Genomic DNA, 22,289 nt, shown 5'->3' with positions numbered 1-22,289 from the left:
GTTTGGTGTTGATGTTGGTCTGTGTTAAACTCTTTCAGCAGTCGATGAGCTCCCAAAATACAGGACAGAACATGGCACCATCCATGGTTTCACAACAACAACAACAACAACAACAACAACAACAGCCTCAACAGCAACAAGTTCAGATCAGCAGCCAAGTAAGATATTCATCTGGTTTCTAAAAGCTTAATTCATATCTTATCCTAGGAGACAGACACACAGTCAGTGGAGCCTCATTATTGGATTAATTCACTACGACAAACGGCTAAAAACAAGACTCAGCTAGTCTGTTGTCGTGGCTCAAAGAAAACTGACATCCGAAGAAATTCTGAACTGGAGAATCTACAGATTATTTCAATCCAAAATAACTTTACTTACACCGTTTATTTTATGGTTTACTATTTTTGTTTTGCACATCATGCATCATAAAGACCGATGAGTATATTTCATAGTCTAAATGTGATTACAAGAATCTAAAATTAAATGTATTTCAGGCGTTTGCAGGAGGCTTTTCTCCTCTTCCTATTAAGATCATGTGCATCTGCTCGAGATATGAACCTGAACCACAGTTTCAGTTGCACCTGAATCACCGAATCAGTCTTTCGATTGAATCACTCGTACCGCCATTTAACTCCCCGGCGGTGTCCCCAATGTTCCTTGTTCCCCTGACAGTCGATGGTGCAGTTCTCCAGCCAGCTGGAAGTCATGCACAGCCTGAAGGAGCAGCTGGAGCAGCGGACCAGGCTGATCGAGGCCAACATTCAGCGGCAGCAGGGCGAGCTGCGGCAGATCCAGGACGAGCTGCAGAGAGTTCAGGGACAGAACCTGCAGGTGAGCGTGCTCAGGAAATGTACGACATCACGTAAAAGCCATCGCTTCTTGTGACGCCAATGCAGAAGTTTCTTAAAGCTACATTCTCTCTAGTGACCACCAGGGGGCGACTCCTCTGGTTGTATAGAAGTCTATGAGAAAATGACTCTACTTCTCTCTTGATTTATTACCTCAGTAAACATTGTAAACATGAGTTTATGGTCTCAATCTCTAGTTTCAAGTCTTCTTCAATACAGCATGATGTTCATTTAGTAAATGATGGTTCATTTAGAGTCAAACAGACCATAAAGCAGGGGACGCTTTAGGGGCGGGGCTACACGGCGATTGACAGGTCTCTACCAGAGACGTATACGGCGTCTTGCCAAAAAAACAACTTGACAACCCAAGAATTCATTCTGCTTATTATGACCGTTATACACAAACGCCAAACAGGATGAAGTGATGACATTTTGGACAGACGTGGATGTAAAGTGCTACTTGACTGGTTGACTTGAGTTGGTTGGTCGGTAGTTGTTTCACGAGCATCCGTGCTGAATGTTTCAGATGTTCTTGCCGAAAGGAGCCGGAGGACTCAGTCTGGGCTCTGTTCAGATGGCCCAGGGGAACATGGTGCAGCAGGGAGGAACCCTCAGCATGCAGGGCCAGGTGGTCTCTGCAGGACCTCTGCAGAACAGCATCCAGCAACAACACGTCATCCAGCCCCAGCAGCAGCAAACACTCCTACGGGATCAGAGCACAGCGCTCTCACAGGTCTGACGAACACCCCCCCTCCTCCTCCTCCAGTGCTGATCATTAAACACATCTTAGTCTCTAACTCCGGTCCTGTTTGGTTTCAGTCTCAGCGGTCGTCTCTCACTCTGCAGCCTCAGCAGAATCCACTGCCCGCGTCTCTCTACAACGCCATGATGATCCCTCAGCAGAGCCCGGCCAACGTGGTCCAGATCGCCACCAGCCTGGCTCAGAACACCGGACCCGGCGCTCCGGCCGTGGCCACGTTCGCACAGGACCGTTCGGCTCAGATTAGGTTTGTCATCATTTTATTATCATGGTTACATTTCACACATCGGTCTATGCTAAAGCGCCCTTTCCCGGCTGAAATGGGGCCCGTGTTTCTATGATGATCCCTATAACCACCGTTGTGTGGTAGTCTAGCATCCCTTCTTTCCTTTGTCTTATCTATTTGGGCTTCTCTCTATCCCAGGTTTCCCGCCAGTCCTCAGCTGCTCACCAAGCTGGTGACGGGACAGATGGCCTGCGGCGCCGTCATGGTCCCCACCACCATGTTCATGGGCCAAGTGGTGACGGCCTTCGCTCCTCAGCAGGGCCAGACCCAGACCATCAGCATCTCCCAGCAGCCACCACAGCAGCAGGAGCAGCAGCAGGTACAGCAGCAGTCACCGGTCACAGCCATGCAGCACGGCCAGGCTCACCTGACTCAGCAGCAAACACAGTTCCTACAGGTAAACCACGTTTCTGTGACTTTAGTGGGGCCAAATGTGTTCTGTGTACGTAGCTAGTGGAGAACCGGACGGATCCTTCCTCACGGCTCTCGTGTGAAGCGCGGATCAATTTCATAGTTTAACCACAAAATAAAGTTTTATTATGTTCAGTAATACTATGCCGATCTTTTATAATGTTCTATTGTGAACGACACATCCGTGTTGAATTCAGCGGCAGGAGAGCGAGTAACGTTAGCAACACTGGAGCTAGCCGCTAACGTACCGAGGTTCCATTCAGTTACAGTACGATGTGTTCAGGCTCTGTTCTGTGAATATGAGTATTAGAGGAAGGTGAATTATAACGTTGTCATGATGTGTTCAAATGTAATAAAACTCCAGTTGTTTGAAGAAGTTTTCACATCAACAACATAGATATTAGAGATGAATTATGAGTTGTTTAACTTCCTAACACGAGCTCTGAACAGATTAAAATACATAATTAAAACTACTAATGACAAGATGTTTCATTAAAAAATGCTGTTTTACATTTTCCTAATCCTTTGAATTGTGTTGTAATGTGTTTCAGAACCAGATAAAAGTTGCTCACGCTAACTTTAAACCTTGACTCGGCTCGACAGGTTAACTTCCGTCCTCTCATCGTCCCGCTAATCAAACTTTCTCTCCACTCAAAGGCTCCTCGGCTTCTTCACGGAAGCCAGTCCGCCCAGTTGATCCTGCAGGCGGCGTTCCCTCTGCAGCAGCAGGGCGCCTTCACCCAACAGCAGCAGCAACAGCTGCAACAGTTACATCAACATCAACAACAACAACAACAACAACAACAACAACAACAGAAGCAGCAGCAGCAGCAGCAGCAGAAGCAGCAGCAGCTGGCCCCTCACAGGGCGGACAGTCTGTCTGACCGCTCGGCCACGCAGCCTCAGTAGCCGGCTGAGTGGGAGTCAAACCCAGACGTGGGGGAGGAGTCAACGTGCAGCTCTGAGACGTGATTGGACGAGCGGGCTCTGGCTTCAGAGGGATCTTTAGCTGTTTGCACTTCACTCCTGCTGCAGAGAACACAGCGCCGTGTCTCTCTGCAGCAGGAGACTTTGGCTCTGGAGCCCTTTTCTCCCAGAAAACATGGAGCCAACACCCTATAATGGACTCCCTCACACCCTCCCCCGGTGTGTTCAGTGTGTGTGTGTGTGGGTGTGTGTGTGTGTGCTCCTCCGGTCACCCTCACAGGATTATTTTACGCCGAGCTCTCCGGTTAACTCACTTTAATGCAGCCGAAGCTTCCATCAAAGCTCCGAGGACGTCCTGCAGAAACAAACCTCCAGAGGCTCGTTTGTTTGTTTTTGTTTTTTTTCATGTAAAAATAGAAAATATTTTTTACGACTGTGGTGTAGATTGAACTTTTACTGTACAGAACATCGTGTGTAATATATTATGTAAATATACCGAAAAAGAAAACTACTATTTTATATGATGCATGAACAGAAATGCGTAATCTGTGATTTGAAGCTTTGAATATTTTTTTTTTATTCTAGAACTCTAAAGAAAAGCAAAGCTGTTAAAATGCTGAGTGGCTGATATAGTTTGACGACGCTGCTGGTTGTGTCACAGTTTGTTTAATCCTTCAGTCCATATTTTCACTGAATTTAAAAAAAAATGTTTTAAAGTATTTTTAAAAAAAACTTTTAAAAATGTGCTTAAAATCTGCACACGCATTTTTAACTTCAGTCAAATATTAATATTTAATACCAACGTTAAGATAATTGTTTGCAACAATGAGAACATCATGTTTTATTTCTTCATCTTTAGCTCAGAGATAAAACGTCTTTAAGGCTTTATTCAATCTAAAGATGTTTATCCCATAAAATATATTAAAAAATGTCAAATTTGACCCCAAAGAGACCTCGTTTATGTCTGCAGCTTCATTCTCGTAGCTGCTAGCCGGTGTTTCGTTTTGTTTTCGTGAGAACGTTGCTTCCTGGTTCTCTGTCTCTTTGATGTTTTCATGAAGCAAATTCAACTGCAGCTCATTAAACTTCTAGCGATTCTCCGCATGTTCACTCACTTTACACCTGCTGTAACTGTTTTGGCCACTCGGTGGCAGCAGAAACCAGCAATGAACCCAACTGACATTCAGTGCGTTCAAATACCCACACGACCATTAATACCGGTCTATTCAGTACGCCATTCTGGCCGTTCTGACCCACAATCCTTTGTGCTGCAGATATGAGTAAGTAAGGAAGTAGTGTGTCCCAAATTGAATGCATACTGCACGCAACAGTACGTACTTTGTAAGAAAGTGAAAGTATGCGATTTGGAATGTAGCTTGTATCACATTTTTAAGTTAAAAGTGGCAACCAGGCGACAACCTCTGACCAAAGCTTCACGTGTTAAAGCTGCATTCTCTCTAATGTCCACCAGGGGGCGACTCCTCTGGTTGTATAGAAGTCTATGAGAAAATGACTCTACTTCTCTCTTGATTTATTACCTCAGTAAACATTGTAAACATGAGTTTATGGTCTCAATCTCTAGTTTCAAGTCTTCTTCAATACAGCATGATGTTCATTTAGTAAATGATGGTCCATTTAGAGTCAAACAGACCATAAAGCAGGGGATGCTTTAGGGCGGGGCTACACAGTGATTGACAGGTCTCTACCAGAGACGTATACGGCGTCTCTACGTCACTCCTCCTCAGTCCAGATATGGTCACTTCCTGTTCATTTGTCGCCAAAAAAACAACATGGCGAAGGCCGTAATCCAAGATGGCGAAGGCGAAATTGCCGAACTGAAGGCTTCATATCATCAGTCCACAAACCAATGAGTGACATCACGATGACTACGTCTACTTCTTATATACAGTCTGTGGTTTGAACATGTGGAAAAGATCTTTTAACCCGAATTACTTTGACATTATGATGCTTCAGCATCTGTTTCAAATGTTCAATAAGTAGAATTGTCCCTTTATTTGGAGATAATGTCCCCATATTTAAAGTTCTAATCCCTCATTTCAGAGTACGTTTGGCTTCCGTCGTATTTATGTAAACGATCTTTTTTTAAAAGTGGTTGTCCTGTGTTTTCATATTTAACTGGTTATTTTATGGTTGTGTAGTCGTTCAGACTTCATTATAGTCGGTCACGTGATATAAAGTCAGCGTTGCATCGTGTTCAAATAGATACTTTGGCTCGTCTGAAATGTTCAATATAATCATCTGATGACTAAAAGTTTTCACGGATTAAAACCTTATTTAAATAGTAACGTTTAAAACGTTTTGTCAACTAAAACTTAACTACAGTCGACTAAATATGATTTAAAAAAACAAGGACATTTGACACATGACTAAATAAATAATAATAATAAAAAGGGATAATATCCCACGAGGTGTCCGTTATCAGTAATTAATGCACAACGTACTGTGACTTTTTAATGACTCGTTGACCCAATAATTCCTAATAATGGACAACTCAAAAGACTTTATGCCTCTTATACCATCGTCACATGCCAAAGCAACAAAAAAAGTAAAATAAATGAAATGATCCATAACCCTCCTCATAACCCTCCTCACTAGTCCTCTTCATACAGACTCTTTATACCTAAAGACGCCATCAAGTCACAGTGAAGGCCTTTTAATCTGGTGCAACACTTTTAATATTTATATATAAGAAGTTCTCTGCTGAACACTTACCAACCTGTGGAGACCTGTGCTCCATGCAAACAGCCCTCTGGAGTGTGATATATATATACATATATATATATATATATGTATATATATATGTGTGTGTGTATATATATATATATATATACACCTACAACACAGTGAGAGACTTTGCACAATGTCAGATGCAGTAAAGGATTATTTTTCTATTATCTGAATACACATCAAACCTCAGCGACTGCTTTTAAATGTGCAAACATGAAAGAACCTGAAGGATCTAAATGAACTGTGACACACACACACCTACACACACACACACACACAGACTGTTGAACTTCTTTCTCACCCAACAAAGAGCTGGTTTTACCTGTGAGTTGATGCTTTATTTTATTTTTTAAGTTGTTTTAACCAGCCAGTCGTTTGTTTTCCTTCATGCTGGAAGAAGTTGTAAAAATGACACAAGCTTTTTAAAAAGAGTTGGTTGCCAAGTCACTAAAAAAACAAACAAATGAGAAAATGTTTTTCTATCCAAAGATCCCCGAAATAAAAAGGACTCGTCGTGTTGAATGTGTCGTTCTGACGTACGCTCTAGAAACGGGTTTCAGTTCTGGTTTGGCTCGTGAAGTTCACTGCCGCGCTTCACTCAACGACACTTTGAACGTTCATACAACCGAACTATTCAGTGTTCCAGAACAAGTTTTAATACGTCCTCCCCGTAGAAATAGATTAGTAGAACAGACATCCAAATCAACGTAGCTGGACGGTCAGAGCGGCGGCCATTTTTATGTGTAACCTTGCCGTTGTGACCGTCGATGCTGTATTCCACTTAGCAGGGAACGACGTCGCACCCGAGTTGACCGTAGCATGATGTCGGACAGGAGTCGGACAGTACTGCGTGTATGATTTGGGTTAATGAGAAACAAGGGTTATAAACAGCTTATTACTATAGTTCACTGTTCATACGCGGAGCAGCCATCTTGGATTCTAAGGTCGGGGGTTTTCTCCAACTTTCAGAGTCGGAAATCTGACCTCAGGTGGCTTTTCCAGTTTAAATTCTGACATGTAAATCAGAAATGTCGATTTCCAAGTTCAAATGCAGCGTAAACCGTATAAAATAAACCGACTTACGCTGAGCTGTGGAGTCACTGAAGGGAGGTTTTAAAAGCAACGACTAAAACCATCAGTGGAGTAATAACGTGTTGAGTGTAGAGAGAAAATGAGTAAAATGTAATAACTCAAAGCTTGGCTGATGGCTGGCTAGTTAACTAACGTTAGCTGTGTGTGTGTATATGTACATATACACACATATATATATCCTTTATTTAACTAGGAAGTCACTTTGAGATTAAAACTTCTTTCACAAGCGAGACCTCAAAGTATATTAAATTATTACACCAGGAAGTCCTCCTGCATTCAGCCAGCATGCTCTTCTGACCCACAATCCTTTGCTGTAGATTTATCCCTAACATGTTAATGTTTATATCGTGACGCTGAGGCACAAAGATGAACACTTCACGTCCTCTACTGCCACCTGCTGGTCAGCTTGATGTTCTCACGTCCCTCACTGCGTTTAAATTATAAACTAAAAGCACTTCAGCAATTTCTTGAGCCAAACCAGCTCCATAAATGATCATTTACTCCCCATCAATCTGAAAATAAAACGAATAAAACATTCTGCTGTTGGTGTTTATTTGATCCCTTCAGCGACACACAGAATCACACACATGAAACATTTTTATTGAGCTTCTTTTCGTTCTCTTTTTTTTAGAGTTATAGACATTTCAACCGACCAGTATCACAAACAAAGTATTTCACAGCCTGTCAAATATTGACGATGCAGCTTCAATCTGTCCACCTTTTAAAAAATATATTTCCATTCTTCGTTTGTGGCGACCTCTCTCCCTCTCTCTCTGTTTCTACAGTACATTAGCTTGAGAAGGGAATGAAGCTAAATAAATAGGAAATAAAAAGGTGAAACGCAGCAGCCGTGTTCAGGTGTCGCTACCTCGTGGCAAACAGGAGTGACTTCTACTGCAAGTTATCAGTTAGCGTCGTCTATTCTGTACCTGGTGTAATCGTTGATTTAGTGACTAACGATGGCTTTAATCACTGAGGGAGGATCTGTGGAGCTGGAATTATGAACCGGGCACGATGAGCTGTGGCGTTGCTCTCCGGTAGCTGCACCTTTAAAGGATGGCGACACCCGGACTCAGAGGTAATCTAGTGGTTCAGGTCTCCGTCTCTTCTGAGGCTGCTCTGATGTGAAACAAAAGGATTCATCGTTTCCCGAAGAGAGACTTTGGGTTTTATTTAAAGTGTGTTTTATGAGTCAGAGGCAGCAAGACGTGTCTGAGACACCAAAATAAAAAGAATCTATTTCAGTTTAAGGGAACGCTGCATTTAGAATGTCTTCACCGCTTTACAACAGGGAACTGAAACACTTGTATCCATCTTCAAAGCCACCAGACTTCATTGACAAATGCAGTGATTTTACATCACAACAGGAACATTTGAATAGATTTTCATATTTGATGAGGTTTTCTTGAAGAAACGTGATTCTACTACTGACGCTACCAACAGGATTCACATGTGAAACCACGTTGTTATCCAGGGAAATGTTATATTTGACTATATGTGTGACTTTAGTGTTTTAAAGAGTTCATTCAGATTCACTCAACAACACTAACTCACTACCATCTGTTAGCAGCAGCAGAGCAGCAGCTCCTGTGTTGTGAGGTAGAATCAGTGTCTCAGTGAATGAGTCTGGTGTCTTTGTAGAGATCATAGAGAACAGCTTCAGTTCCCTCAGAAAGGTCTGTCTGACAGCAAGGTGAAGAGGTGAACACATTCTAAATACAGCGTTCACTTCCACTGATAGACATTCTGTTAGAGTCTAACATACGTCCACAGCAGAACATAAACTCATCTGCTGCAGTAGAACCCTGACTGTGGGGGAGAACCTCACACACACACTACAGAACATCAGTGCTGTCTGATGGTTCTGTTCTCACAATGTGAAAATCAAGATGTTTAGTAGAGTAGAACCTTATTATGGGATTTTAATGCATTGTGGTAAAAAAAAAGAAATGTCCCCCAGAGTGAAAGCTGGAATAAACAAATGAATTCAATATTTAAAAACAAAAAAAGGCAAAAGCTGTTTGAATGGACTCTGACTCACTGAGGACCACAGAGAGGCTCCGGGGTTCATGAGCATCACTCATTACAGCATTATTTATAATGATCACAAAAACAAGTGTTCAACCTCCACCCGGGGGGGGGGGGGCAGTCTAAACAACGCTCTCTACACAACTGAACCAAACGTCACACGTATGTACAGACGACACCTGAAAGTCTGTCGTCCAATTAAAATCCAGCGTCCGGCTTGATGAAGAGGGCGGAGAAGGCGAAGGCCAGAAAAACGATCCCGCCGATGATTGTAACTGTGGAAACAAGAACATTTCATTTATTATGGGATGGATCATAAGACAAAACTACTCATGTGTTCTTCTCAAGAGATCAAAGGAAGATAAACTAGTGTTAGAAAGTAGAGATGCACAGATTACAATTATTAAAAGTAAGACCAACTGATTTTCTTTCTATGAATTATAATAAATAAAGTAACAACAAACACACAATGAGAGAATGGTGCGTTTTAAGGATGTATTGTAATAATAATGAAAGATAATCAGAGTAATATAACGGTCTCACCGGTTCTGACGGATATTTTCTGGGCGATCATTCGTCCTCCGACCACAGCCAGACCTGTACACAAGCAGTGGCCGAGAGTTCCTCCCACTGCGACTCCAAAGGGATCCTGGGAATTATTCAAAACAAAGAACGTGCCCGTCACGGTGATGCTGAAGAAAACCATGCACGTCCTCTCCTAAATATTTACTGTTTGTGGTTCGACTCAAACAGACAAAAGATTCCAAAGATGAAAATTCAGACGAGCTACAGACTGTAAACAGCATTTACACACACACACACACACACACACACACACACACACACACACACACACACACACACACACACACACACACACACACACACACACACACACACACACACACACACACACACACACACACACACACACACACACGATGGGTTGATGACTTTAGTTGTGGTGAGAAAGCTCAGAATAATCCCCCCCCCCCCCCCCCCCCCCCCTCTAATGTGAATTAATCGCTCGGGAACATAAAAAGGCGTGAAATGTAACAAACCTCCCGAGCAGCCAGGATGATGGTGGTGAGCTGCGAGCGGTCCCCCCACTCTGCCAGGAAGGTGAGGGTGAGGGCCTGGATGAAGATGGGGGAGATGATGCTGTGCCACTTCCCCTGAGGCATGGAGGTCCCAGATCCAGCCTCCACATCTGGAGTCCCATTAACCAGCTTAGACCGCTGGAGCTGCACAGACACAGACACAGACACGTTTACTAGAACACAGCGTTAAACGCTCTTAGTCATTGTCACTTTACGCAGAACAAGAAGTCAGGATTCTCCTCCTTTACTGGACAGTTTTAGATTTCACTAAAGATGTGGCCTATGCAATCAAAATATTAGTTTCTTCACAGAATGTAAGGTTAAGTGATTCCTGTACGTCTAAATGCCACTTTAAGAGTTAAACATTTTTGTTAATCGCAATTTTTTCCCTCAGGATAACGCCGACTGTCCCGTTCCTGATCTACAGTTAGTGAAGTCTTCAACAGATGAACTTCTAACAGTAAGCACAGGTTCAGAGATACAGACATTTATTCAGTTGTCAACTATCAGATTAATCTGCAAGTATTTTGAGAATCGATTAATCGGTTTGAGTCATTTTTAAAGAGGAAAAAAGCTTCTTAAATGTGAAGATCTGGTTTCTTTACTCTTCTGTGGCGTTAAACTGAATATCTTTAGAGTTGTGAAGAAAACGAGACATTTGAAATCGTAATCCTGGATCCTTTTTCTCCGTTTATAGAACAAACTCATCGATCACAGTGAAGATAAAGGATTTCAGCCCTCGTTGAAACGGTAAAAACCACCTTAGAGCCAAACGGCTTCTAACACAATTACAACCTTTTAAGTAATTTGGATAAGAGCAGTAAAAATGAGTTAATACATTAACTTCACATTTAAATGTTGACGCTCACGCATGAACATGAACACCATGATGACGTCATGTGTGAGTAGAGGAACAGGACCCACGCTGGAGGTGTTGTATAAATGATGCATGCTTAAATTATTAATATTGACTCGTCGCCGGGGTTCAGAGTCGACTCACCTCTTCATCCTTCTTCTTGATCTCCGCCTGCACCTCCTCCAGCTCCTCCTGGCCTTCGTCTGGACTCATCCTCAGCCCCTCCCTCAGCATGCGCACGCCGAAGATGGCGAACAGAGCGGTGGACACGTAGTACGTGTAGATTCTTGGTATGATGGTGGTGGCATAGCCAAACAGTACTGGAGGTGAGGGGGGGGGGGGGGTAGGAGAAAATAGACAAAATTATCACCCAGCAGAAGATGGAGGAGCAGCTCCACGTTACACTTGAACATGAAAACCCAGAAATGAACGCTCCTACTAACCCGAGAGACAAGTCATGAGTCCCAGAGCCAGCATGGCGCCCGTCAGCACCGTGAGACGGTTGTAACGCATCGCCATGATGGCCGCGATGAAAAACGTCTTGTCCCCCAGCTCGGAGACGATGATGACGGAGATGGAGGCCACGAAGGCGTGGATGAAGCCCAGACTCGCTTTGCTGGAGGAGCCATCTTCAGAGACCACCGGGCCGATGGGGTGAGGACTCGAGGCTTTCTGTCGGAAAGAAAAGCAACGCGGTGACAGTCAGATAAGTTTACACACGGTTCATGAGAAGAGTCCAGGGTTTGCATGTCTGTCCCCGGACCTCCATGCTTTAAAGTGGTGATATCAAAAGGTTTGTATTTGAATAAATGACCCTGAGACCTTAGGTTAAGGTCTAGTCCATCGTCTCCTAAGACCTTAGGTTAAGGTCTAGTCTATCGTCTCCTAAGACCTTAGGTTAAGGTCTAATCTATCGTCTCCTAAGACCTTAGGTTAAGGTCTAGTCCATCGTCTCCTAAGACCTTAGGTTAAGGTCTAGTCTATCGTCTCCTAAGACCTTAGGTTAAGGTCTAATCTATCGTCTCCAAAGACCTTAGGTTAAGGTCTAATCTATCGTCTCCTTAGGTTAACACCTTAGATTAAGGTCTAATCTATCATCTCCTTAGGTTAAAGACTAATCTATCGTCTCCTTAGGTTAACACCTTAGATTAAGGTCTAATCTATCATCTCCTTAGGTTAAAGACTAATCTATCGTCTCCTTAGGTTAAAGACTAATCTATCGTCTCCTTAGGTTAAGGTCTCAGGTCGAGGTCTCAGGGTGATCGAGCGTTTTCCGTTCTGGCACCTCAGCTCTGGAACAGTCTTCCAGTTAGTCTCCGATCTGCTGACACTGTTTCCACTTTTAAATCCTGTTTTATGACACATTTTATACTGACATTGCCTTTTCACCTGACAATTCATATAATTTATTTATACATGTTTAAATATAGCCCTGTTGTGCAACCACTTGATATTAAGATTATTGTTAGTAGTTTTACCTGTCCTACCTTCTACGCTTTGGAATGATTCATCTGTAAATGTATGCTTTTATTTTGATGTCTTTATTTTATTGATCTGCTTGTCTATGGAAAGCACTTTGTGCTCCCAGCTTAAACAAATAAAAAAGATTATTATTGCTGTAGGAGGTAACACAATGGTGATTGAGACTATGGCCTTCTGATAACTGTATTGCAATATTTAATATATTTGCAGTTTCTGTGGTGACATTCCTGCTGTTTTACAGTTTTTTAAATTCAAATTATCTTATGCACATACATTCTGAAAATGTGCATGTAAATATGAAATGTCTCATTTAAGCACAATTGTTTAGATTTTAATCTCAAATTCTAAATCAACCAGAACTGACATCTAAAGGGTTTCCACATTTTAAGACTATAATTGAAAAATGTAAACATCCCATGCGTCCGTCAGCTCATCTTAACTTTCCTTATTTAACTTTCCCCGGAACACAACGAGTATCTGCAGGTATCTCTGTTAGCATGTAGCATGCTAGCTCGGGGCTGCTAGCTAGCAAGCACTGAAGCAAAAACACCGGCGTCGAAAATAACAACTCCCCCCGTTCCCTAGTTTAATTGATAAATAATAAACGTATAATAAAAAAACGTTTACTTCTTGCGGTGGTTGCTCTTGTGCTGGTTTGTTCTCATCCGGAACGGACGCGACTCCGACCGACAACAACAACACGGCGGAGAGCAGAAAGAAGAAGACTCGCGTCACATTTATATTAGCCCGTCGGTCTCCTCCGCCGAGCGCGAGACGCATCATGGCGGCCAAAATAACCGACAAAGGGACGGTTTCCGGCTTTTATTGTGTCGTCCCTGAATCACTTAATATCATCGGCAACAAAACTGGCTAACTTCATATTAGCCACCTAGCTTTGCAATTTCAGGAAGTCTTCGGTGATACACGTCACGAACACACCGACTCCGAGCGCCGAGGAAACTCAGAGGCGGGGGGTGGAGTTAGAGTCTTGCTGCTGCCGCGTTCGGAGAGATGATTGGACCGTAAGCAATGGTGACGTGACATTGTGGGTGGGTAACGTACGCACAGGGCAGCTCAGTGATTGGACACAATGCATGTTGGTTATGTAAACGTGGTTAAAAAAAAAAAAAGAGTTCAATGACAGACAAGGGAGGGAAAGGCAATCAAGCTATCATGATAGGTTGAGTGTCACTACAAGTCATAAAATATATATAATAATACACTCATTAATTTTTTTTGCATCATATTATATTTTATATTTAGTGTATATTTATATTCAATATCACGCTGCTATTAATCAAACCGTGACTTTAACTTTTCATCAATTTTTGTCTCCAACTGTTCTTGAGGTTTTATTTTTTAAATAGTTTCCTTATTATATTCTTCATTTTATTTTTTTATATACTACTTATTTATTTTTTAATATTTATTTATTCTCCATTTATTTGTACTGTTGCTGTCTTCAACCACAGAATTTCCATCTGAATAAAGGTTTATCTGATCTTAAACAGACTTAAAATATGTTAATAACCTTTAAAAGGCAAATTTACTAACCTGTTATATTAATCACTTCATGTTTATTCAGCACTTGGTATTTCATGTTATATCGTATATTTTTAAATATCAGTTATGTTCTTGTTCACACATTTAGTCAATAAAGCTGGTTCTGATACTTCTTCAGTGGTTGCAAGAACCCCTTACCTGTCTGAACAATCTATAATGAAATATTTAAATACATATATTCTGCGCACTTCTACAATTACAGTAATATTAATCAGTTTTTCGGCAGAAGGTTAATTTACAATCAATTAATTCCATCGCCATCTAGTGGATTCCTCCAATACTACCGCAAATATACACTTAATGATTAAAATAAATAAGCATACAGAAAGTACCTAAACATGAAACAGATTCCACTCCCGTGATAGGTTTTCCTTTTTATCGGGTAGAAGTGAAGTATTTCATTACAACGAAGATGATTTCATGTTGTAGTTCTTCATCATATGTATCAAAAAACAACTTCCTAATATTTGAACAGGATATTGTTGTTCTCAGACATGAGAAAAGAAGCCCAGTTTCTCACATTGATTGAAGTTTATGGTATAATATACTTATATTTATCTCATTATTGTGACAAACCACTTCTTTTAACAACACCTGCTCGTTATACAAGATAAGCCGGTACGTTGTGCTGAAGAGAACATTCTGTATGTTGCTGTAACACGAAAAATATTCAGTCAAAACCTCAATTTCTCAACAAAACAACCTGCCTCATTTTATCAACATAACAATGTCTCTTGTGTGTTATAACAAGATAAGTTAGCGTGTCATAATAGAGAAAGTTTGTCAGTATTATTGCATAAATGTACCTCATTATAACAAAAACTAGGTTTTGCAGTCAGCGCGTGATTTGTGACGTTCGTCATTTGTTCACATCAGTTTCTAGAAGCAGCTCAGAGAGACTTTAGCTGGACGATTGTTTCTGCAGCACTGCGACGCCTCACGATCACCTCGTCAGCTACAGACATCGCTGTCCGGTCGGCTGGTGGTCCAGAGCATCTTATCAATCGATGCTGACAGTGAGGTGAGTTTTACTGCAACACCTTCAGATCCTCAGATGTCTCTGGACACTTCTTGTTTTCCTTGGATTTTACAGTTCCGTCACTCACAGCACAAATGGTATGAATGCCTTTCTGTGCCTCGGGTACGACTCGTATTTGCTGACGTAAAGGTCGTGACAGAGCTGCGCCGCCAGCGCCTGGTTGAACAGCACATAGAGGACCACGAGCCACCAGGTGAGAGACACGCCTCCGAAAACCAGGCTCAGGGAGACGTAGATCAGCAGCTCAGCGAAGTAATGCGGGCAGGAGACCAGCTCGAACCAGCCTCCCTGTGGCACCCTGTGAGCCAGCGTCTCCACCGATCCTACAACACAAACCAGGTTTACACTATTCACCAGGGCCGTCCTCCACCACAAAGAGTCTTTCATTCGTTTATGTTGTTGTTATTTTTTGTGTTTCACTTGTTTAGGTGAAGGGATGTAGGCAGTAGGTGTGTCAGTGTCAGGTGATGCACTAGGAAGGGAGAGAGAGACTGCACAGAGAATAAACAGTCTGTGGGAGTCCTGATGAGTGTGAAGTGTATGAAATAGTGTTTTAAAAGTTAAAACAAGTTTTGAGTACCTGATAAATAAATGGTCATTTTGTGGGTGAAGTATTCCTTAAAGTTTACATCATTTGTAGTAAAAGGCCCAAAACACCCAGCTACTGGTTTTCAGCGGAGACAGCTGCTTACCTAACTTTCCGGTGCGAAGCCCGGCCAGCAGCACCGTGGACTGATGCTGCATCAGAGAGGCCCAAATGAAAAGTGCACTTCCAGCCACATGAAACCAGTCCAGCTGAGAGAGGAGGGTTCCAGTCCCTAAAAAAAAGAGCGGCACAAAACATCAAAACCCCCACACACAGCAGAACCAGCGGATAGCGGATGCAGAGAGGACTGATTTCACGTTCACCTTCTCCCAGACGATCGGAGCCGAGCACCGTCAGCCCCAGTATGACGTAATAGCACACGCCGAACACATACTGCACCACGTGAAGGGCTCCGTCAGAGAAGACGCTGACGAACAGGCACTCCAGCAGCCTCCTGAGGGAGTGGACGCACAGCAGCAGCTGCGCCAGCAGAGCGGACAGCTGTGGGACTACAGACGGCAATCAGTACCAGAGACAGAGTGGACCACACAGGAAAACACCAGGAGGAGCCTACCGTGACTGTCGGTGTTCACTGCATCCGTCAAAATGTCTAATATTCCAGTCAGCCATGACGGGTAGGACCGATGCTGAAATATGGAGTTCAGGTACAAAGCCAGAAGAAAACCATTCCAGACCACAGAGATGAAGTAGAAGTGCCAGAACCATCTGAAAGGAGAAATAAGACACACAACTTTATTCAAGGAAAAACAAGTACACAATAGAGGAGAGCTGGTATAACAACAAAGTATACTATTAAAATACAAGGGGGGGGGGGGGGGGGGGGGGGGGGGTTTAAACAATGCAATGACAGACAAATAAATGTTCTAAATAAGTTGAAAATGTAACTATTATAATAATACAAAAATAATTGAAAATCTTAAAATAAATGAACAAACACAGACATAGAAAAGAGCAAATCATTTGACTTCAGGGAGTTTCATTAGATTAGTATTATGCAAATAACCCGTTTTTATTGTTTGTAAGAGCAAGAGAGTTAATCATTGAATTAAATTAAATTTGAATAAACACTTGTGTTTATGAGAAAATAATTTCCCCAATAAAATAGAAAAGTTAAGAACATAGTGTAGAGATTTGTACTATTAACAAATTATATGTTTAATAGTAAAATAGTGAGTAACATTGGTGGTATCAAATACATTTAAATTATTTAATTTAAATTTCACACTGAAAGAATAAACTGATTGTTGTGTGTTTAACTAAATTAGCAGAAACATATTTAAGTTTTTTATGTTTTAAACAATGAAACGAACCCCTAAAACCTCATATATTTAATATATATTGCATTATATCACATTTATTCACGTTGTTTAAACATGCATTATATCACATTTATTCACGTTGTTTAAACATGCATTATATCACATTTATTCACGTTATCGTTACCTTTTCGGGACGTCTAACGCACGCAGCCAGTCGTCCCGTTGGATGTTTTGTTTGGTCTTTCCGTACCGAATCAGATCCTGAAATAAAACGTAGAGACGACACGTTTCATATTTCCTCGGCAGGTGTGTTGATATTTTGTGAGCACAGAAAGCTAAAAGGAAACATGTCGCCAGAAGAGACCATAACACATCCGTATAGCTCGCGCTAAACGAGCTCCGCGTCATTTTCCAGCTCCGCCGGGTTGAGTGCAATGTTTTGTGCAACGCTGAAAAGAGTCCGTTGGGAAACGGTCACAATAGTTCCGGATGAAACTTAACAAAAATATACAAAACAGGAAAGGGCATTAATATACAAAGATGAAGTGTAGAGCTAACTCAACAATGGTGGAAATAATGCTTGAACACAGTCGAACACAATAGAGGTAATATTAGACTGTACGGAAGAAGATTACGGCCACACGAGAAGGAAAAAGAGAAAGTTTAAAGTCATAACTCATATATTTGTTTCCACATGTGGGCTTAATCCTCTTCCGTAATACTGAAAATCAAGAAAAAAAAAAAATGTTTAATGTTAAAAAGCAAACAAAAGAGAGAAACAATCACGTGAACAGACGTTAAAGACATTAACAAAAAACATAGACCGAGTTATAGATTTAAACAATTCTTCTGCCTTTCTATTAATTTTTACTGACCACTTTAAGTTGTTGGAAAAAGTATACATGACCACAGTGAAAGAGCTGCCTTTCCACCTACAATATGACTATGATATGTAATCACTCCATTAACATTATCGTAAATGTTTGCATCCAAGTTGTCCATACAATAAATGATAGGCCTGTCATTATAAGTAAATGATGCTAAGTTATGCATTTTAAATCAATATCACTACATCAGACCAAAATAAATCATCGCATGAATATTCGGAAAATAAATGATCAATGGTTTAAGCTTCTGGAGAAAAAAAGGTACAAAGATCTACTTCAAATGTCTTGTGTACAAAATCACAAATTCAGCGTTCACGAGAAGAGCTTTTATTGTTTCATCCAGCAGAGGGCAGCACCGGGTTCCGACCACTTAACAGCACGAGAGCATGGACCGTCCGGTCAGATGATGTACAGTTCTACAGATAAGGGTAATACTCTTTAACGTATTGTTTTACTATTTCATTTAACAAAACGTTTGTGTCCACGTGTCAATCCTCTCAAAGCTTTAATCAGTTTGTCTTTGAACATAGAAAGTTAAATGCAGCGGTGGAATGAGTTCTCATATTGTGACGCATGCATGGTTATATTTCACCGGGCAATCCTGTTTTATATAACGACAAGAATGAATCCTTGAAGTAATGATTATTTTCATCGTCAAATTAATTTATTGGTCAATAAAATGTCCCCAAAACAACATAAAAATACACACACAAAAAAAAATACCCATCAGAGTTTCTCAAAGCCCAAGTTGACAAATTGAAAATGTTCGTTTTGTCCAAAAACCAAAGACATTAAGTCTAATATCATAAGAGACCAATAAAAGCTGAAAACATTTACATTTAAGAAGCTGGAATAAGATCAATTAATGACATAAATGATCATTTCATTATCAAATTGGCTGCAGGTTAATTTTCAAATAACCAACTAATCAATGAATTAAGTCATAATTTCAGCTGTAATTAAGATAGTACAGTTACATAGTAGTTACAAGTAAAATGTCTGATTAGATACTTTTTATTATATAAAGTACACAAGTAATAACATTTCTAAATAACATTATATAATTATTACTACTGAATTAACATAAAAAGCTGCATTTAATGGATAGAAGTGGACCTATGTTAACTACTTTACTACTGTTAGGTTGTTAAAGTAAAGTATTGTCATAAGTTCATCATATGTTAAATATTTAAGGTGTATCTTGTTAACAGAAACATGCAGAGTAAGAACAATATTCCCCTCTGAGCTGTAGCGCAGTGTGTATGTATGTATAAGGTGCATGTGTGAGCGCTGGTGTTTTATGTGTTAAGTGATCATTCAAAGTTCATCTCACTTTGATTTGATGTCGACCGACCTCGCGGCCTCGGTTCTTCGCTCATGCTCAGTTTATTCTTTTGCTGAGCTTTTCTTCTCACAGCTCTCGCTCCTGTGAGTTCCTCCTCTCCACAACGCAGCGACGTGTCAAAAGAAAAGCAGCGTGTTTGTGGGAAACACTTGGTAGAAAAGCCTTTGAGGCCTTAGATTCCAGGATGCCTTCTCTTAAGAGGAGCTCAGCATCCTGTCTGAGGAAGCGTGCTCTGTTTCCTGCTCCCCTCCCTTCTCTGTCCTCAGTGTCCTCTTTCCTTAATGCTGCGCCAAGAGCGGGCCCCCCTTCAGGCCCCCGGGGGGGGGGGGTTCTAATTTGCAATTTCATACATGCTGTTCGGCTATAGTTTCTACACGAGTCATGTAAATGCTGCATGCTGTCCTTCTCTGTTGTATACTTGTACTGTGCCGTCCTTTCTGCATCAGTCACCACAGTGTAGAGTAGATACACAAACACTCAGCCCCTCCCAGCTCCTCTCCATCGCTACGCACGAGTGCTCCATGCCCCATTCTTTCTGCATTGAATTGTGGGACACTGACCTTTTGAAATCCCTCTTGTGATCTCAGAGCACAATCACAAACAGTGCTGAAAACAATTCACAGCGTCTTTTGATTATTTCTTTTAAATGGCTGTTTTCACAAACATTGTTTTTGAATTCAGTTCTATTGAGAGCAACTTCTGCAGCTCTCTCCAGTGAAACAAAAATCCATATAATGGTCTTTATGCTTTGTTTTTATCAGAGAAATAACAAAACACTGTATTTAAAGTGCGTCACAGATATCACTCATGTTATGACCCAAATATACAAATATCTTATGAATATAAAGTGATATGTCCCACGCAACTTTGAACATTTTTCTTCTCGTGTGTTCCCCCCAAGATTCTTCTGAAACCTTTGTTTCTCTTCAGCTTTGCGTGAGCCGGAGTTCAAAACAATCACCTCACGTTGAATGTGGAAAATAATAAGAGCGAAAAATGGAAAGTGTTTCTGTTTCCAGCTCTTCCAAAGGTGCAGTCGGTGTGGAGCCGTCCAGGGAGTGTTGGCTGGGAGGGGGCACTGAGTTTCTGTAGAAGTGACCAATCCAGGACACGTGGACTCAGCACACAACCCCATCATCTGCCTACTACACCCTGCTGAATCCACGCCAACATCAAGACACGCACCTCCGTCTCCTCGTCAGGTGAAATGCTGCTCCATTTGTTTCCTGAGCTCTAACATCCAAACCTTGATAGACATCTTTTGGCAGGCGATGAAACTGAATCTATTGGGGTTTTTTGTGCCGCCTGAAGAAGACTTTGTCTCAAATATTTTTTATTGTGAAACATCATTTTCAATTAAAGCTGCACGCAGCATTGATCGGGCCCTCGCACCTTCGTCGTTGGTACTGGCAGGACTCTGGTTGCATGTCTGTGACCATCAGACACTGCGTGCACGAGTTCCGTGAATATTGAAGGGGATTCTGTAGCTTTTAGTAGGGTTAAAGGGTTAAAGATGGAATAAATAAAAAACAAATCTGAAATCTGAGGATATTTATTTATGTATTAAGTCCTTGAGGGTTCAGAGTTTGAGGCTTTAGATTGGGATTGGGCCTTGGAGAGAAGAAATTATTGGCAGAATAATCCAAGAGGATTTTTTGTACGTCCCATCACGTTAAATATACCAAATTTCATACAACTAGGTGAAACCCAATGTTGGGGCTACTCAAAAGGTGGCGCTATCGAGATCATTTTTCACACCGCAGCTCGACACCCCAAAAAGCTATCAGTGTCACTTTCACTTTAAATATCAGTCCTGTAGTTTAAGAATCCGTTCAGACTTTATGACAGCGACTCATAGTATAATAACAGAGTAAACTTTATAACTAAAGAAGAAGAAGAAGCAGCAGATTAGACTCATCGTTTAAAGTTACACAGACTACAAGTTGGCGATTGAGGAGTCGGAGACCACTGCTGTGTCTATAGAGGTGGAGGAAGTTCATACTGAACTTGAGGAGTTTCAGGACATCACTGTCCCCACCTTTGAGACAGAGAGAACACCTGCTGCCTCCTCGACTAGGTCAATGTTATCACTGTCTGTCCCTGCGCCTCCATCCATAGTGACATCTCCTCCAACTAGCTCCATACGTCCATCCGTGTCTGTGGTCCCTGCGCCTCCATCCATAGTGACATCTCCTCCAACCAGCTCCACTTCACATGATGTAGGGACCAATCTACCTTTTGTTGTACATTTACATGTTTGGAAACAAAATGAGGGTTGGCTGTGCTCTTATAGGATTAACGTGTTGTGTTGGACCCGACGATATCGATGGGTATGGAGCAGTGCAGAACTTGGCCGATTTTCTGTTTGGCCTTAGACAACACCGTCTGGCTTTGACTGGTGAAGAGTGCGCCCAGATCATCACCCTGTGGCAGGCGTTGGCAGAGTATGATGAGAGGAAGACCGCTTACGCACCACGTCACAAAACCAGCCTGAAACAGGGACGCTTCAGGGCAACTAAAAAGATTGTGGCACCAGGTGTGGAGAGCACCAAAAGGTTTGTTAGATAAAGTCTTGGTTGTCTAAACAAATAAAAAGATAACTGAAGTAAATATTGTATCCAGCTTCATTAGTTTGGCCACGTTTATTGAAGGATCCGCATTAGCCTTGACACAAACAATAGTAATCTAAACAACAGAAGTATTCATTCATTCATCAAAAAAGTTATATTAGATTTATAATATGCCTTCTTTTGCTATTTGCAGGTGTTTAATTGGGGCTCACTGTCCCGCACAGTGGCCCAGCTGCAACAGAGTGGTGGAGGCTATCTTCACCAGACTCTGTGATCTTTATAGAAATACTGTGAGTTGTGATGGAGTGAGGATGTCCCGCTTCAAAATGGTGAGACGTACATACAGGCACATCAGAGAGTGCATAATCACCAATGCGAAGGTGATGACTGAGACCACCATCCAGCTCCCAGAAGTGAATGTTAAAACAGTCACACAATGGTTAGTATATGGGCAACAACATGCCCCAGGAACACCACATGA

The 22,289-nt window shown here is 41.6% G+C and overlaps 3 protein-coding genes across 3 annotated transcripts in view; 1 reads left to right on the top strand and 2 right to left on the bottom strand.

Moving 5' to 3' along the window:
- The window catches only part of clocka (clock circadian regulator a), a 29,651-nt gene extending 21,367 nt beyond the window's left edge, over window positions 1-8,284 (top strand). The window contains exons 18-23 of the mRNA XM_079158173.1: window positions 39-158; window positions 673-831; window positions 1,375-1,581; window positions 1,668-1,855; window positions 2,033-2,291; window positions 2,963-8,284. Of these exons, the coding sequence (XP_079014299.1) occupies window positions 39-158; window positions 673-831; window positions 1,375-1,581; window positions 1,668-1,855; window positions 2,033-2,291; window positions 2,963-3,214 (1,185 nt within the window). The 3' untranslated portion in view covers window positions 3,215-8,284. The remainder of the gene's footprint in view (window positions 1-38; window positions 159-672; window positions 832-1,374; window positions 1,582-1,667; window positions 1,856-2,032; window positions 2,292-2,962) is intronic.
- On the bottom strand, window positions 7,608-13,473 carry tmem165 (transmembrane protein 165). Its single transcript, XM_079158174.1, has 6 exons — window positions 13,166-13,473; window positions 11,500-11,728; window positions 11,201-11,376; window positions 10,162-10,344; window positions 9,644-9,749; window positions 7,608-9,375 (listed from the first exon to the last, which is right to left on the bottom strand). The coding sequence occupies exons 1-6, from the start codon at window positions 13,319-13,321 to the stop codon at window positions 9,299-9,301; spliced, it is 927 nt and encodes a 308-aa protein (XP_079014300.1). The 5' UTR covers window positions 13,322-13,473; the 3' UTR covers window positions 7,608-9,298.
- Window positions 13,474-14,487: 1,014 nt separating this feature from the next.
- Window positions 14,488-17,415, bottom strand: srd5a3 (steroid 5 alpha-reductase 3). The gene is made up of 5 exons (XM_079158548.1): window positions 17,191-17,415; window positions 16,301-16,452; window positions 16,050-16,235; window positions 15,833-15,958; window positions 14,488-15,463 (listed from the first exon to the last, which is right to left on the bottom strand). The coding sequence occupies exons 1-5, from the start codon at window positions 17,412-17,414 to the stop codon at window positions 15,204-15,206; spliced, it is 948 nt and encodes a 315-aa protein (XP_079014674.1). The 5' UTR covers window position 17,415; the 3' UTR covers window positions 14,488-15,203.
- Window positions 17,416-22,289: the final 4,874 nt, after the last annotated feature.

This window comes from Pholis gunnellus (assembly GCF_910591455.1).
Source record: "Pholis gunnellus genome assembly, chromosome: 4".
In the NCBI taxonomy this organism is placed as follows: domain Eukaryota; kingdom Metazoa; phylum Chordata; class Actinopteri; order Perciformes; family Pholidae; genus Pholis; species Pholis gunnellus.
Note: the sequence above shows the minus strand (reverse complement) of the source record. Positions and strands in the feature narration are given on the sequence as shown.

Bases quoted from the DNA above. Each gene is read 5' to 3' on its own strand.
- tmem165 (XM_079158174.1), bottom strand. From the start codon at position 13,321: ATGATGCGTCTCGCGCTCGGCGGAGGAGACCGACGGGCTAATATAAAT. The intron at 11,729-13,165 runs GTAAACGTTTTT...TCTTTCCGACAG, and splicing joins AAGAGCAACCACCGCAAGAA to AAAGCCTCGAGTCCTCACCC. The intron at 9,376-9,643 runs GTGAGACCGTTA...TTGTTTCCACAG, and splicing joins GAAAATATCCGTCAGAACCG to TTACAATCATCGGCGGGATC.
- srd5a3 (XM_079158548.1), bottom strand. From the start codon at position 17,414: ATGACGCGGAGCTCGTTTAGCGCGAGCTATACGGATGTGTTATGGTCT. The intron at 16,236-16,300 runs GTAGGCTCCTCC...TGCCGTCTGTAG, and splicing joins AGTGAACACCGACAGTCACG to TCCCACAGCTGTCCGCTCTG. The intron at 15,959-16,049 runs GTGAACGTGAAA...TCTTTTTTTTAG, and splicing joins CTCCGATCGTCTGGGAGAAG to GGACTGGAACCCTCCTCTCT.